The sequence below is a fragment of the Rattus norvegicus genome, chromosome 7 (assembly GCF_021556685.1).
Source record: "Rattus norvegicus strain SHRSP/BbbUtx chromosome 7, alternate assembly SHRSP_T2T, whole genome shotgun sequence".
NCBI lineage: Eukaryota > Metazoa > Chordata > Mammalia > Rodentia > Muridae > Rattus > Rattus norvegicus.
In genome coordinates, this window is record NC_141540.1 from 28,787,703 (window position 1) to 28,803,936 (window position 16,234).

The 16,234-nt window shown below is 44.0% G+C and overlaps 1 protein-coding gene across 2 annotated transcripts in view; it reads right to left on the minus strand.

Annotated features, from left to right (window-relative positions):
- Window positions 1-16,234, minus strand: part of Polr3b (RNA polymerase III subunit B) — a 104,152-nt gene that overhangs the window by 83,568 nt on the left and 4,350 nt on the right. Inside the window, exons 2-10 of one of the 2 annotated variants that reach the window (XM_087557813.1) lie at window positions 14,752-14,784; window positions 14,495-14,551; window positions 14,343-14,407; window positions 12,225-12,380; window positions 10,867-12,129; window positions 9,854-9,954; window positions 7,501-7,592; window positions 4,312-4,429; window positions 2,868-2,976 (exon numbers count right to left, since the gene is read on the minus strand). In XM_087557813.1, the coding sequence (XP_087413939.1) occupies window positions 2,868-2,976; window positions 4,312-4,429; window positions 7,501-7,592; window positions 9,854-9,939 (405 nt within the window). In that variant the 5' untranslated portion in view covers window positions 9,940-9,954; window positions 10,867-12,129; window positions 12,225-12,380; ... (1 more) ...; window positions 14,495-14,551; window positions 14,752-14,784. 2 annotated transcript variants of the gene reach the window in all.

Consider the following 16,234-nt stretch of genomic DNA (forward strand, 5'->3'; position numbering starts at 1 on the left):
AGAGAGGCTGAGAACTCTGCCCAAGGTCACACAGCTACTAAGTGGAGAAACGGAAACTGAGGCTAACTCTGTGTGCCTCTAAGATCTCCAGGACCTGGTACTGCCGCCCAGGGAGAAATGTAGGAGGGGATAAGCACACAAGTTCTCAGCAGTGCACTAAACACTTCTGAAGGGGAGGACCAGAGTGACAACCATATGTGATTAAAAAAAGGGGGTAGGGGGTTAAATGCTTATCTTAACACATTTCTGGAAAGCGCACACAATACTTACCACGTTTCAAACTCTCAGCATGTGTTTAAGAATGAAAATATTGGAGTTGAACAGAAAAAAAAGAAAAGAAAAAAACGACACCTAAGATCCTACTCTAGAGAACCGAAAAATAAATCACACACATAAAAGTCACTAATGATGAGGACGCAGACAGTGCCGTAGTCTACTGTTAAGTAAAACACGAATAAGCTGCTATGGGTATCACGAGTCAGGGGAAAAAGACCTGTGGAGTATGGAAGCTCTCAGAGCCTTCCTTCTTTTTTTAACTAGCTAACAACATGAAAACTACAGATTGTTAATTCGTGGCCTTTCTTTTTCTAGATAGAATTTAAGTCAGCTACATCTGTTTATGCTTTCAACATAAATATCAAACAAATTTGTAACAAGAGAAAGTGTTTTATTAAACTGTGGTCATCTAAAAAAAAGAAATGTTAAAAGCTTTTCAGATTTTTAATCTATGCACGTGTTTCATTACGCATGATAAAAAGACCGTATGCTTTCTGATTAATTAGCCCTCCTAGTCTAAAGACAGAAATGCTATTCACATTCAAAACTCTGGGGGGAGGTCCCCTGGATACATGGAGACATGCTGCCCTCTGCTGAAGATGTGATTCCGCGCTGGCGAATAACATTTCTCCATCACTGCGTATGTACAGGAGACACTGTTGGGAGCTGTGGGATTCCTCTGAGAAAAGCCCTCTCACTCACATACATACATACATACATACATACACACACACAGACACACACACACACACACACAGACACACACACACACACACACACACACTCTTCCTTCTGTGCTTGAACACCCAAACTTCAAAGAAAGGAAATAAGGCAGCAGACATGTGTGAGACACTCTGGACCACAGATGAAGCCGTCCTGGGATTACCACTGTCATCTGGTAAAGAGGGTGAATGACCCTATCCTTTATACTAGGAAAGCTAGTATACAGAAGCTAGGAAGTAGACATAAAGAACACTCCACAGAATCAGCTCCTTCGTATGACTGCATCCTAACTATGGTTATCTAGAACTGGACTAGTCAGCACCCAGTCAATACCTGTGAATGACCGGGGCCATGGCCCACAAGCACAAGCTAGACTTGAAGAAAATAGATTCCCTGACTCCCATGCTGCCCAGGAACATCTTCTTTAGGAGTAGAGGCTCAGTCTCTTGTTACTCCAAATGATTTTCCATTTTAAGCAGCTTGGGTCCTGCGTCTGCAGGGGATGTCTGCCTCTGATGAAAGGCATCTCTACTCTAGAGCAACCATGGCACGGGAACGCTGAGTCCTAACGTGAACTGAAGGGTGGCTCCGGAGCAGAGCTGGGCTCTAGGGTCGTCTGGCACACTGCGCGGAGCCTCGGAGCCCATCTGGGCTCTTCAGTCATCAAGATCCACATTACACACATCCACACCTCACAGCATCCATACCTACATTAACCTAGGAGCTCTTGGAGAAGAGGATCAATTAAGCATTTCACAGGAAATTGCTTTTCAGGGTCTAAGCTAGCACCTCAAACACACTTTTAAGTATCCAGGTGGATAGTAAAGACACCAGTTTACTTAGAGACAACAGAATCTAGAAGTCCATAGGAATGAACAGATCTACAATTTCCCTGATCAAGCCCACAGATGTCCTTGCCCCTGTGACATATCACAGCATGTTTTATAATATCAACGGCTATTGTGTCCATGAGCTGGGACCCGGTTAAATAAGCACGACAGTCTGTCAAAATGTAACAGGTCTGTGGGATGACGTATCCCAGTAGTCAACCTGATGAGACTTAGACGCACCTCAGAGACAGGCTTCTGGACACACACTGGGGGACTGTCTTGATTAGATTATGAGGTGGGAAGACACAGCCACTCTAGGCGGCACCATTCACTGGGCTGTGATCCTGGACTTCATGAAAAGGAGAAAGTGAGCTGACCACACATATCTCTCCTCTGTTCCCTGACCACGGATGCAATGTGCCCATCTGCTTCAGGCTTCTGCCATTTAATTTCCCTGCCACAATGAACTGTGAACCAAGATAAACCCTTTCTCCCTTAAGTTGCTTTTGTCAGGGTCAAGCCTGCATGTACGACTATCATGCATGTCCAAGCTGTAAGTTACAAAACCAAAACTAAAAGCTAAGTGTAAAATAATGTGCGTTGCACAGATCAACCAAACAGATCACATAAAAACCAGTTCCCAAAGGCTCACGGGAGACCACAACAGGGCGGTATTTGGTAGCACTGTGGTTAGGAAGAGGGTGGAGAAAGGGTTATCCATCATTACCTGCCAAAATGCTAATTCTCTATGAAAACACACTCGGTCTGTTGAGATGGCTCAGTGGGTAAAGGTGCTACCGTGAGGCCTGCTGAGTGGAGTTCATCTGGAATCCACATGGCGGAAGGAGAGAACTGTCTTCTGCAGACTGTCCACACATACACTGTGGCATATACAGTCACGCATACATGTCAACACTTATATGCATGCACAAAAAGGTAAACAAAATGCAATACCATTTTAATTACATATTATATTTTCCATATAAAACAAACCAGAGAGAGCCTGTCTAGTGTCCAGGCAGACAGCTGCAGCTTTACCTTGAATATGATGACAATGGGTATATCTTCAGACAGGGTGTTATGCCTCAGATAAAAGCGCCCTTGTTTCACCGCCATGTTGGTTCTACTTTTTTTCTCGTGGGTGGAGCTGTAAGTAAACAGACGCAGTCAAACTGCATCCCTCCCCAGTAACTTCAATAACAATGTTCTTTACTCAGTCAGGTACAGGTGCTCAGCAGATACAACTGTCTCTAGTTAATCAGCTTTACAGATACACACCTTCCTTCCTGCCACTTCCGTGAACACACAGAAACACAACTGCTTCTTCACCTTCAAGATTATGGTGGGAATTCTGTGGATGGATGAGTAACTTTCACCCTCTGACCTAATTTCCCTTCCTTTTCCCTGTGTGCCTGGCTTGCTGGCTGGCTTTGAACTTGCTACATAAGGATGGTCTTGAATGCCTCCTCCTCCTGCCTCCTAAGTGCTCGTGTTAGGATTACAGTCATGTGCCTCTGCCCGGCTTATAACATATCTCACATTTATTACACCTGAATTACTTACATTCATGGCCTATTTTTCTTTTTGAAAAGAAAAATCTCAAAATGGACCGGGTCAATTTCTAAGAAGAAAGCTTTAAAATCAGTAATCCAAAAAAGTTACCCATAGTATCGGCCCAGAATGAAATGTAAAGTTATCGTATTTTAGCTCCTTCTATAGGTGACTCTGTTCTGAGATTCTTAACAGACTAGAAAGCACTTCAAAAGCTCAATTCCAGCCTGGTCTAAAAGCAAGTTCCAGGACAGCCAAGGCTGATACACAGTGAAACCCTGTCCCAAAAAATCAGAACAAATAGATAAAACCATAATGTACCAAAGAAACTGACTGATTCCTACTAAGCCTTTGATAAGGGCCATTATTGTTAGCTGCTTTTCCACTAGAAAGAAGTCTGCAGAACTCTGTGTCAACAGGTTCATTCAGGCCACCACAAGATCAATTACTGCATGCAATGTCTCACCTATGCTGCAATTTTCCTGTCCTCACAGCCCTCAGGTTTCAAATCACATGAGAATAGAAGTTACTCTTAGATCATGGGTGCACTGTGAAAAAATCCAGTGTGGACAGCTAACAATAGCATGCTAAGTCCATGGTACAGTTCATACAATATCATACATGAAACAGTCCTTGCTTACAAATCCTGGAAAGGACTCTGAGAAGGGCTTCGTTTGCCTCTTTCTTTAAACGTTTCTTTAATGCTATAGATTAATAAAGAACACAACCTAAATTAACGAGTGCCCTTCCAAACCCTGTCTCATATTTCCACTACTGAACTCTTAAAACCAATACTGTGTTCACAGCTGCACACAACAGGTGCACTGCACATACACCGTGTGCTATGGAAATACCGCCCCTTCCACATGTGAAGGCAGCCACCTACTGTTGCTAACATGATGAATACTTGGAAACACCATGTTTCCCATACCTGGTAACTGAAGCCCCAACAGCCCCCTTCCTGTCTGCCTCCACAATGATCCTGTTCTTGGACAGCTGCTCCTGGATAAGAATGACTTTCTCCACTCCTTTAACGATGAAGTAGCCACCTGTCCGAGGGAAACAAGAAAGGCTCACCACCTCTTCCATACCCAATGTAAGCAGTGAGGGCAAGGAGCTCAAGGTGGTCTCCAGAATACCAGTATAGAGTGGCCCTGAACTGGCCCTGTCCCCACCTCCCAAAAGCTCAGACTGCGGGTAAGTGTCTATGGTCATTACTTCAGGCACCAACAATCTAATGATTTGACTGGGCTGCTGACATTGTTCTATGAACTGATGACAGTGTCAGACACAGTTTTACAAAAAGAACCGAAGCTAAGACCTCTTTAAGACAGAGTTAATGGCTGGTCTATTGCCTGGTTAGTTGTGCTGTCAAGCTGACACACTGGAAAGGGGGAACCTGGTTAGTTGTGCTGTCAAGCTGACACACTGGAGAGGGGGAACCTCAGCTGATGAATTGTTTCCATCATATCATGTGGCCTGCTGGGCACGCCTATCCTCTGGGGCTTTACCTTGATGGCTAATTGATGTAGAGAGGGCTTAGCCCACTGCTCCCTCCCTAGGGCAATGGGCCTGAGCCATAGGAGAGAGAACACAAGCCTGGGAGCCAGCCAGACAGCAGTGTTCCCTCGTGGTTCTGCTTCAGTTCCTACAGATTCCCCTCAATGAGGGACTGTGACTTGGAAGAGTAAGCTAACTGAATTCTTTCTCTTCAGGATGCTTTTGGTCATAGTGTTTATCCCAGCAATAGAAAAGCAAACTAGGACAGAAACCAGAACCAGAAGTGGGGTGTCTCTGTGGTGGACCCGACCACGTTGGTTTAAGAAGACACGGCAGTATTTGGACCTCTGGGTTCCAGATTGAGTGCTCAAAGATTAATGGGTGGTTCCGTGGAAGCCTGGAAGGTAAGAACACTGGAAATGCAGACAATGGGGCCCTGCCTTGTAAAGTACAGAGGGAAGCAAAAACTCCATTTGGGCTGTTTGTGTTGTATTTTCCAGAAAGAATCTGTGGAAGTGAAACCTTCTATATTTTACTGGGACAATGGTGGTTGGTTAGCAGGACTGAGAAATAGTTGTGATTAATAAGAGACCAGCATCACTGATGAGAAATCTGAGAAGTATTTCCTCAGGGTAAGCCCACAGAAGCTGTGCTCCAGAATTTATTAGTTTTAAGTCTTCTACATGGTACTGATTTGGCAACAGGACCGAGATTTGGCAGTTACGTGGCAGTGTTCCAGTCCCCTAAGAGAGACCAGGGGAAGGTGAAGCCTCAGCTCAAGTGCAGACTCCAAGATACTGAGGACACCAGTATTGTAGGACATCTGCCAAGGGTGGGGGCAGGTGTGCAGTGAAGCTGCTCTGTGCCTAGGTGACAAGCTATGTGAGCTGCGGATAGCAGGACGAGAGAAATGGAGTTGTCCAAACCTTCTGGAGCCAGAAGGTCACGAGTACATATCAGATGTCAGACACTGAACTTTTTACATTACTGGATTTTGATTTTGCTTTGATCCGATTACAACTGTGCCCTATTCCTCCTTGGAAGAAGGAAGTCATAACTTGTTTGGGACTTTACTGAAGCCCACCCATTAAGAGCTGGTATTTTTAAAGAGATCTTGCACTTTTAAAGCACTGTGGTTTTGAAGACTGGGGGACTTTTATGGTTGCACTGTACATTATGATATTAACATGAGATATGGGACAAGCCAGAAAAGACAAACTACGGTTTAACAGGGATATGTCTGCATGTCAAACTGACAAGATCAAATGTACTAGTTAACACCGGTGTCAACAGACTGGGACAAGGAACCTCGGCTGAGGAACAGCCTTCAGACTTGCCTGCAGCCTTCCCATGGCTGCTGACTGATGTGGGAAGGCCCAGCCCACATGGGCGGCACCTTCCTTAGGCAGGTGGGCCTGGGCTATGGAGAAAGTGAGGAACACAGCCTGGGAGCCAGCCACAAAGCACTGTTCACTCATGCTCCTGCCTCAGCTCCTGCTTCAGCTGCTGCCCTGGCTGCCCTCAATAAGAGACCTGCAAGTGTGAGCCAAATAAACCCTTTCTGCTCCAAGTGGCTTTCTATCAGGGTGTATCATGGTGACCGGAAAGGAATGCACTGAACAGAAGAGTCTGTCCATCTCTTAAGCACAGGAATAACTGGGGTCATCAATGGAAACTGATACTTGCTTTAACTTCTAACAAATCTGGAACAATAGCAGACAACTGAGTTCCCAAAATAATGTTTTATACTAAATAAAAATCACATGCCATTATTACATTTTTCCAACACAATTTGAGAATAGGATAGAGTGAAATTTTGTTCTATTTGTAAATACAAGTAAAACCAAGGCAATACATTTAATTTATGAAAAACTTGGTTAGAGTCTACAAAGTCAGGTTCTCACTAAACTCTTCCTAAATGCAACCAGGTGAGGTAGCACAGGCCTGTAAGTGGGGCGTTTGGGAGGTAGAGGCAAGAGGATCAGGTGATCAAGGCCAGCCTCGACTGTGTAGTAAGTCTGAGGCCAGCAAGTGCCACACGAGAACCTGTCTCCTGAAAAACAGACACCACCACCACCACCAAAATCTGCCTTGACGCAGCGAGCAGTGCAAGCAGAGGAACTGTAAGCCAGTTTAAATCATGGTAAAGGCATCAGGAAAAACCATGTTGCGCTGTTTGAAGTTTTACCAAAATACTGTAGAAATAAGCACAAAAATATAAATTTCATTTCTCTCCCTTTTCTACATTTAACATAGACTGTTGTGAGCTACTGGGGTCAGAACAGTTTAGACAGCAACTCTGGGAGCATCTCAAATATCAAGTATCTCAAAAGAAACTACTGCACAGAGGTGAAAGGGAAGAACAGGCCATGCCCGTAAGGCGGAAGACAGCTGCTAGCACCTTTAAGCCGACAACAGAAGAATCAACAAATGTTTAGAAATCCAGAATAAAGCTGCTGTGAAATCTTCACAAGTTTTATGGACACAGTTTGCCCAACAATCATCAGAAGGCAGGAAGTCTGCAGTAGAGCACTCAGAAAAGTAACAGAGCAAGGAAAGGGGGAGACAGCCAAGTCACCCACATGCCTGGAGTGGGGGGACACCCGAGTCACCCACATACCTGGGTCTAATGGACACTCGTTGAGTTTGGCAAACTCTGCTGGAGTTTTCCCTGTCAGAACACAGTTTGAACTTCGGAGCATGATGGGCATTCTGTTTAAAGAGACAAAAGTAAGTTACCGTGCAGCGACTGACAGAAGAACTATGCAATGAACACGTGACAGAGGGGCCTGCATATCTGTGTAATCACCCAGCAGACGCATTCCAGGAGAAAGCCACGGGAAAACTGAGATTTCCCCAGACACATCTTCTGGCACAGATGACAAGGACCTACAGCTGTGCTGGACAGTGACGATGGCACAGCTGGGAAGAGAACCACTGAATGGGAGAAGGTATCAAAGATGCCATTTCAGGGAAACTAAGAGACGGAGCTGAAGAGAAGCATTCTAGGAAGAGCCATGTATGAGCAACCTGAAGCACAGCTCTCAGACTCCTACATGACTGACTCAGCTCGGAAGGGCTGTGGACCTAAACACTTCTGAGAGCCTTCACAGTACTATCTACACAGAACAAACAGAGGACCACATGTAAACAGACTACGGTCAAGATAAACACAGCACGGCTGAAGAGAGGGCCTGAAACAAGAGCCAAGGCAGATGACCAGAAGGGAAACCGGGTAGATGACAGCACTGGGGACCAAGGGGACAGCCTGCACGTGAGTACTCTGATAAGTACCACATGGAGGTCAGCTAGGGAAGAAGCCTTCAGAGGATGGGAAGTAAACACGAAATCAAAGTCTGACATGAAAAGATGTGTGTTGCACAAAGAAAACCCAATCAAGGGACTGGACTGATGACTTGAGGAAACGAGCACTGGCTGCTCTTCCAAAGGACCAGCTTCAGTTCCCAGCACCCCCAGGCAGCACACAGCCGTCTCTAACTCCATTCTAGGGGATCGTAGGCTGGCTTTGGCCTGCCTTTGAAACACATGAAGTACACGGACATACATGCAGAAAAAACACCCGAGAAAACAAATGTGCAGAAATGTAAGTAAATGTTAACTTTATAAAACAATAATTTTGAATTTATGGGTTAAAAAAAGAAAAAGAGGGGCTGGGGATTTAGCTCAGTGGTAGAGCGCTTACCTAGGAAGCGCAAGGCCCTGGGTTCGGTCCCCAGCTCCGGAAAAAAGAACCAAAAAAAAAAAGAAAAAAAGAAAAGAAAAAGAAACCAAGACAAGAGGAACTGAGGCTGACAAAATTTTAAAAGTCAAGGACAGATTTGACCTGTCAAAGCTTCCTAAGGTCTTACTCTTCCTAGAAAAATAAAAATATGCTCAAACTTCGTTCATTAGTGCAGTTTAATTCTAATGTAACATAACCAGAATGAAACACAGGCCTTTCAGAGTAGGTAGAAGAGGGAAGAAAAACGTTCCATTCAAATGGAGAGAAGGAGAAAAACTAAAAATAAAAAGTTGTAAAGATTTCACGTGCAGAATACACTAACAGAAATATATGTAAATATATATGTGGTCATTTGAATTATGTTTTGCCCAGGGAGCGGCACTATTAGGAGGTGCGGCCTTGCTAGAGGAAGTGTGTCATTGGGGTGAGGAGAGATGGGGGTCACTTTGAGACCATTCTCCTGGCTGCCTGCCCGGACACTGCCAGGCTTCCCGCCATGATGATAATGGACTGAACCTCTGAACCTGTAAGCCAGCCCCAATTAAATGTCATCCTTTATAAGAGTTGCCTTGGTCACGGTGTCTGTTCACAGCAGTAACACCTTAACGAAGACATATATACTTCTATGCATGCGTGCACGTGTGCATGTGTATGTATGTACGTGTAATAGATGGAAGTAAGCTACACTCTCCAACAAATTAAAACGGAAGTCTAGGTACACATGGTTTTACGTCAAGAAAACCAAAAACATTATAAATTCATAGCTATTTCTACAGAGGACTCAACATCTGTCCTTAATTAGAAAAGCCAGGTTCCAAGGTTACTCGCTGATACTATCCATTATTTTCAAACGTGTTGTAGGAGACAGTAACTTCTCCCAAAGCTACTGCTGCAGGAGGTAAAGGCCTAGGAAAGCTATGTGCAGACCCACCAAGAAGCCCAGTGCAGAACTCAATGGACTATAACGGACCTACTAAGCACTCATTGCTGCTGTCAGAAGAGAGAGAAGCACTGCCTCAGCCTTAGAAAATGTCCTGCAATGACAATAGACCACAGCTCTGTCTGGCCCTTACTTACCCTAAGGATCCACAGAGCAATCCTATAAGCTAGGCGCTGTTCCCACAGCCTTCAGAGGAGAGGGTGAGGCAAAGAGGACTTATGGATTGGCTTCAAGGTCAGATTACGGGGCCAGGCTCCAGGCCGTGTGGCTCCTCATAGCCTTGCTTCTTACCTGCCAATGGGTAAGGCATTGCGGATTATCCTCTGGCTGCCTCGGGTATACTCGATGTCCACGGTGATGGGGGCGGAGTACGTCATGTCCCGCAGACGGCACTGGAACAGAATCGCAGTCAGTGAGCCTCTTCCCTTCGGCAATCCCACCAGGCATGCAGTGCGTACCAAACCGACCTTTCCGCCCTGAGCTGCTGATGCACTGCCTCAGGGCATGGGGAGGGGATGGCATCAAGCATTGGCCTATGTGTTGATACGACACTAGTCCTGCCAGTCCAAAGACGAAACACTAACCCTAGGAGTGACTTTTCTTCTCGTCAGCCTGGTGCAAATCACTTGTTTGTTTCCTCGTCTTTAAAAAAAAAAACTCTCAGACTGTTCCTAATAATTAATGTGCTCAAAAGGTTAACAATGATAAATGTAAGAAAGAAATGTGTGTGCACATAAACTGTATCACAGAGCTCCTTACCTAGAGCACAAACCATTCATCGCGCCATCCTGGCAGCCTCTGACTCATCAGGGAGATTTTAGAAATTGTGTTTAGAACATGTGTCAGCTTGGCATGAAACCGAGCTAAGGGACATCATCACCCTCTATACACTGCTATACCCGGCTTTACGGGAAGGCGCGGGACCAAGGAGCCACAGGAAGAGATAGGAGAGGACATGCAAACTCCCCAGTGGCTTCAACACATCACGTTCACGGTTGTGGGCTGGTTTACAGCTTCAAAGGAGAATCCCTTTGGAATTAAGCCCGCAATTCTTCATGTTAAATCCCACCCGTGGCTTCTACTAGAAGTTAGGTTTCCACTTCTTTTAACTCTTACAATGGTGTCTGAGATTTTAACGTTTAAGTTTTCTATTCCTGACCAGTTAAAATTGCTTATGTAGAGCTGAAGGAATGGCTGCGGGCTTAAGAGTACTGGCTGCTCTTCCACAGGATCCAGTTTCAATTAAAAAAAAATTTTATTTTAAAGTACACAGTAAGAGTAGACTCTAGGTCTAAGCACAGTACCTCATGAGGGGACACTGGTCTAGTTACATTGAAGCTTTCTTCGACGTCAGGAAGTCCAACATAGATATTAAGATACCTGAAAAGCAAATTATTAAAAATTATACACAAGTGGTCCCTCAGTATTTGATAAGTGCTTACCTTGATGAGGATGATGAACAACAGTGACCTTCTTGAAGTGACAGTTCATAGAACCTTATAAATGAGGGAAGATGCTACCAAACTATTTCTGTGTAGTGTGTGTGTTCGCATGTGTGCATGCATGTGTGTGCTGTATGAATGTGCAGTTGTGTGCCCAGGTGCACCTGCAGACGTTAATGCACAGCCTCCTCCCCTATTGCTTTCCACCTTGCGTATTTTTAAAGGTATTTTTATTTTATGTGTTCGTTTTGTCTCCATGGATACACCTTGTGCATGCATTACACAGAAGCCAGAAGAGGGCACTGGATCCCCAGGGACTGGAGTTACAGAGGGACAGTATGGGGCTTAGCTCCTAAGCCTTAACTTAACTCCTTACCTTCTCTCCAGCCCTTTCGCCCTATTTTTGGAGACACAGTCTCCCACTAAACAGAAAATTCACCACTGGAGTTGGCTACATTCAAGCTCTGGGGATCTGCCTGTCTTCACGCCTCGAGTGCTGTGGTTGGATGTACACACTGTTATACCCAGCTTTTACATGAAGGCGTGGGATCCAAGCTCAGCACTTTATTCACACGGCCATTCTCTGGCCTCCTAAGTGATTCTAAAAGATACTGAAGGCTTTATTAGGAACATATTGGAGCTCTGGTTCCATAAAAATGATGCCCAATGATAACAGCCACATGTAAGATATTGCCATGCTATGTAGGCACTCAGGGTTTTGGTGAACTAAACAAAGGGAGGACTTACAAGGAGAACAAGGAGCAAATATATGCTCATTGGTACAAAAGAAGAGAGGATAACAGGAAACTAATAATGTTCTTAACTACCAGAAGTAGTTGGAAACCTGGTAAAAAGAACTGGGAGGGAGGAGCAGGTGGTGGTGGCCCATGGCTTTAATCCCAGCACTCAGAAGGCAGAGGCAGGTAGATCCCTGAGTTCAAGGCCAACATAATCTACTGAGTGAGTTCCAGGATAGCCGGGACTACACAGAGGAGTGGTGCCTTCAAAACAAAACAAAACAAACAAAAAGCAGGAGGAAACCAGGAGCTTCTGGACACTGTATGCACAGGTCTAACCCCTCTACTGGAAGTATTCTGATGTAGCAGCTCGACTGTGTCCTGTGTCCTGTAAAGCCAAAGACAGAGAGGGTTGCACACATCTGTCCTCTGGTTAGCAAATGTTACTCTTGCAAATGTATCTGTAATCCTAAGGTCACTTACTCTGTGTATAATATAGGGCTGAAACTTTAAAATTAATCATAGATAACATGAACCAAACTTCTCACTGTCGGGAGTGAAGTCACGAGAAAGGAAAGGAAGTCGGTTGGAATGAGTTGGTGCTGTTGGCTGGGACTAGAAGGCTTCAGTCTAAAGTCTCTAAAATAAACAGGATGGATGGGACACAGAAACACAGATGTGAGCATGAATGTGTTAGTACATATACATGTATTTGCTAGTGCTGTCTGCAAAGTTCTTAGTGCCCATCCGTTCTCCTAAAAGTACTACCTTCCAATAAAAGCAACCAAAGCTTGCTCAAACCAAACCTCTTGGAGAAGAGGTTGCTTCCCAGATGGGGACAGAAAAAACAAAAACAAATATATATTGTATCCCATGGTTCCAGAGAGTAAAGGAGTAGGTAAAACACAAGAGCATATTTTGAAAGGACATGGAGTCAAGTCGAAGGATCTCCCTATGACAAAGCTAAAATAATCTGAGCAAGAGAATAACACTGGACTACAACAGAAAAAACTAAATAACCATGAGCCTAGACTCACAGTATTGATATAAAACAATATACAGAAAGGTACAATGAGGGCGTGGGAATACTAAAAGCAGATGCATGATGGGAGAGAGCCTTCTCTCACAGTAGCAGCTACTATGAGGACAAAATTTATCAATGCACATTAAAACCAGTGGGGAGGGGTTGTGAACCGAGCTCTGTGTAGAGCACTTGTCCCACAAATACAAACCCAGGCACAGGAGGTTTTGTTTTAATTAAATAAATTAGTGGTGAAAATATTGAAAGATGCGTTGTTAAAAAGACCTCCCTGTAGATGCTTGTTATAAAAAGAAAAGAATCACGTCTTTGCAATGGAGAACTCTGAAAGGCAGACATCGTGCTAATCAAGTAAATCGTGTTAAAACATACTAACATTTTTACCCTCTAACATGAGTCAGTAAAAATGGCATGAAAAATGGCTGAGGTGTTCTTGCTAAACTGTGAGCTCAATCTAATCATGAGCAAGCATCCGGATACTCAGACTGAGGGACCCTCTGCAAACCTGACCAAACCATTCAAAAGTGTCATGGCCGTGAGACTCCAGGTAAGACAGAGGACTATCAGATTCAGGGGACGAAGAAACCCAGACAACCTCAGGGCTGGGATGACGTTTCAGACTTTATGACCATGTACTACTGATCTTGAAGAGGACACAAAGTTGGGTGACCAGCACCACATCAGACAGTGCCAGGAGACCTGATGCCCTCTTCTGGCCTCTATGGGCAATTGCCCTCGGTTGTATACCCACAGACACACATATACATAAAGATGGACCATCTAAAGATGAGAAGCCATCTTATTACAAGGTCAAGATAAATGCATTCCTGTTTTATGACTGGGTCTTGGCCCATCTTCTAGGATTTGCCCTGTACACTAGGCTCTACCTGATAAGATGTTCTGCCAAGTCATTTTGAAATGTTCAGCCAAGTTCCTACATAGCCAACACTTCTCTGGAAATCTCCCAACCCTTGAAATCCTCCTAGTCTTGCAAGTTTGAGGGCTATATAAACCCCACTGTCTCCTATGTCTGATGCTGTTTTCTCCAACCCCACTTTAGGAAGAAAAGCTTGCATATTTTGACCACAGAATTTGGGTAACATCTTTACTCTTATTCAGTGGAATTGACCATAGAAAGAAAGACAGCCTAACATGGGCCAGGGACTGATTCTAGCACAAGACACAGGACATCAACGGGAAGATACCAGATCATGGCTCCTTTCAGCTGACAGCACTACAATGTAACTCTCTGGTTCCGATGACTTCTGGTTCCTCAGGTTCTATATAATGTAGTAACATAGGCTGTGCTACAAATCCTGAATGTTTTTATCATTATTAATTATATATAAAACTCATTAAAGGCTTACTTAAAAGAATTAAACCAACAGTTTTAGTAACTTTTCAATTAACTCTTACAATGATTTACAATTAAAAGTCAAATATGAGCACTTTACAATTAGTTTACTAAATACATAAAATAGTGGTGTTAGAAGAGATTTGACAGCAAGTTCTCCAGTATTTAAAATCAATGAGAATGTTATTTAAGAGCAGTTGTTTCTTACTTTAAGTACCACATGGGATCAGCATCGCTTGTAACCTTTTCGTTGGCTTTCATTATCTTCTTTATCTGTAGTAGAAAGTGCAGAATGAGAAACAGAGCTCTTGCTTCCGACTGGTCCTCAATTTACATCTGGTTTTAACCCTGAATACTCACCTCTACATTAATGAAATAGTTAAAGGAGTCGATGTGCTGTTTCACCAGGCCTTTTACCTAAACAGAGAAAGAACAAAAGACAGCAACAAAGTAACAGGTTACACAAGTCACTGTGGCCACAGGTAACCAACCATCCATGTTTCTCAAATACAAGTGAGGGCAAGATTAATAACGTATTTAATTAAAAACAAAATGTAAAGGACCATCTAGTGACTTATTACGTGAAAAATAACTATTATTAAATATCAAACAATTACCTTTAAAAATGCTGGAAGCAGCCTCCATTTTTCCTGTGGACCAAACAATAAGAACATGAGAACAAGTGTAGTAACCACAAAACACAATTACTGTGGTATGCCAAGTTTAAGTTTAGAAAGAAGCAAACCAAACAGGGAATATTTTATAATATAATTGCTATTATAAACATCAGGTTTCTGTGGTGTACATGTGTATAACCACATATATATATACCACAGGTTTTCCATAATAAAACCTCTTCTGGATGACAAGATTCCAAACACCTTTCAAATTTATTCTCATGGCTGAAGGGAGGATCATAGCTTGAAAAGAGATCTGTAAGTCTGAGTTCATTCTGAACCAGAGCCTCAGGCTACCTCAAGGCTTCCGGGGGTCAGCACATGTGGGTATTTGCTCCTCCACTGACAGACTGCTAACTGCCACTCCACTCGAGTTTGGGGACTTAACTTGAAGATCACTATATCTGGGGACTGCCTCTTTTCACTTATCCCATCTGCTAAGGGAGCCCGAACAGCTGGGTACAGCTGAGTCTAAAGTCAGAATATCCTGTTCCTAAGGAAAGGTTTATGGACAACCCACAGCTTTGTAGCAAACATTAAAAAAAAAAACAACAACAACAAAAAAAAAAGGCTTTAGGGGCTGGAGAGATGGCTCAGCAGTTAAGAGCACTGGCTGCTCTTCCAAAAGACCGGAGTTCAGTTCCTAGCAATCAAGTCCCGAGTTCAATTTCCAGCAATCACAAGGTGGCTCACAACCATCTTCTGAAGTCCTCTTCTGGCAGGCAAGTATATATGCAGATAAGAGTATTTATATACATAAAATAAATAAGCACAACAACAAAAATAAGCAGAACAAAAACTGGCTTTCACTTGAGGGACCTGAGCAGCACTGGAAAGTTCTGAGTGGAGGGTGATGTACTATCTCTGTGTGTATCAACTGGATCGCTCTGGATGCTGGGTGGGCATGCGCAAGGCTGGAAGCAGGCAGTCGCTTAGCTGATCACAGCAGCCCAGGCGGTAACAGTACAGGTAGGAAGTGGGAAGTCATTTAGCTAGCAGGCAAGTGCTTGAGCAAAGCCAGTAAAACAACAGACTAGATGGCTCCCTGGAAAAAAGTGAAGTTAAAATTAACACCAGGGTTTCTGGTCTGAGGAAACAGAGGCATAGAGACAACATTGACAGAAATGAGGGGATGGGGCCAGGCGTAGGAGCAACGGGTTTTCAAGGGTCTGAGATACCAGTTAGACGTTCAGGTAGAAATGTCTAACGGGCAGTAGATGTCTGGAACTTAGAAAAAGAGTGCCCTGGGGTATAAATTATGGAGCAGTTACTAAAGCCAAGGGACAATGAGATTGCCTAGGAGCAATGGAAAACAAGTTGCACGAAATGAGAAAAGCTGAACACAGTGGTGCACACCTTTAAGCCCAGCACTTGAGAGGCAGATCTCTGTGAGTTCAAGGCCAGCCCGGTTCCAAGACACCCA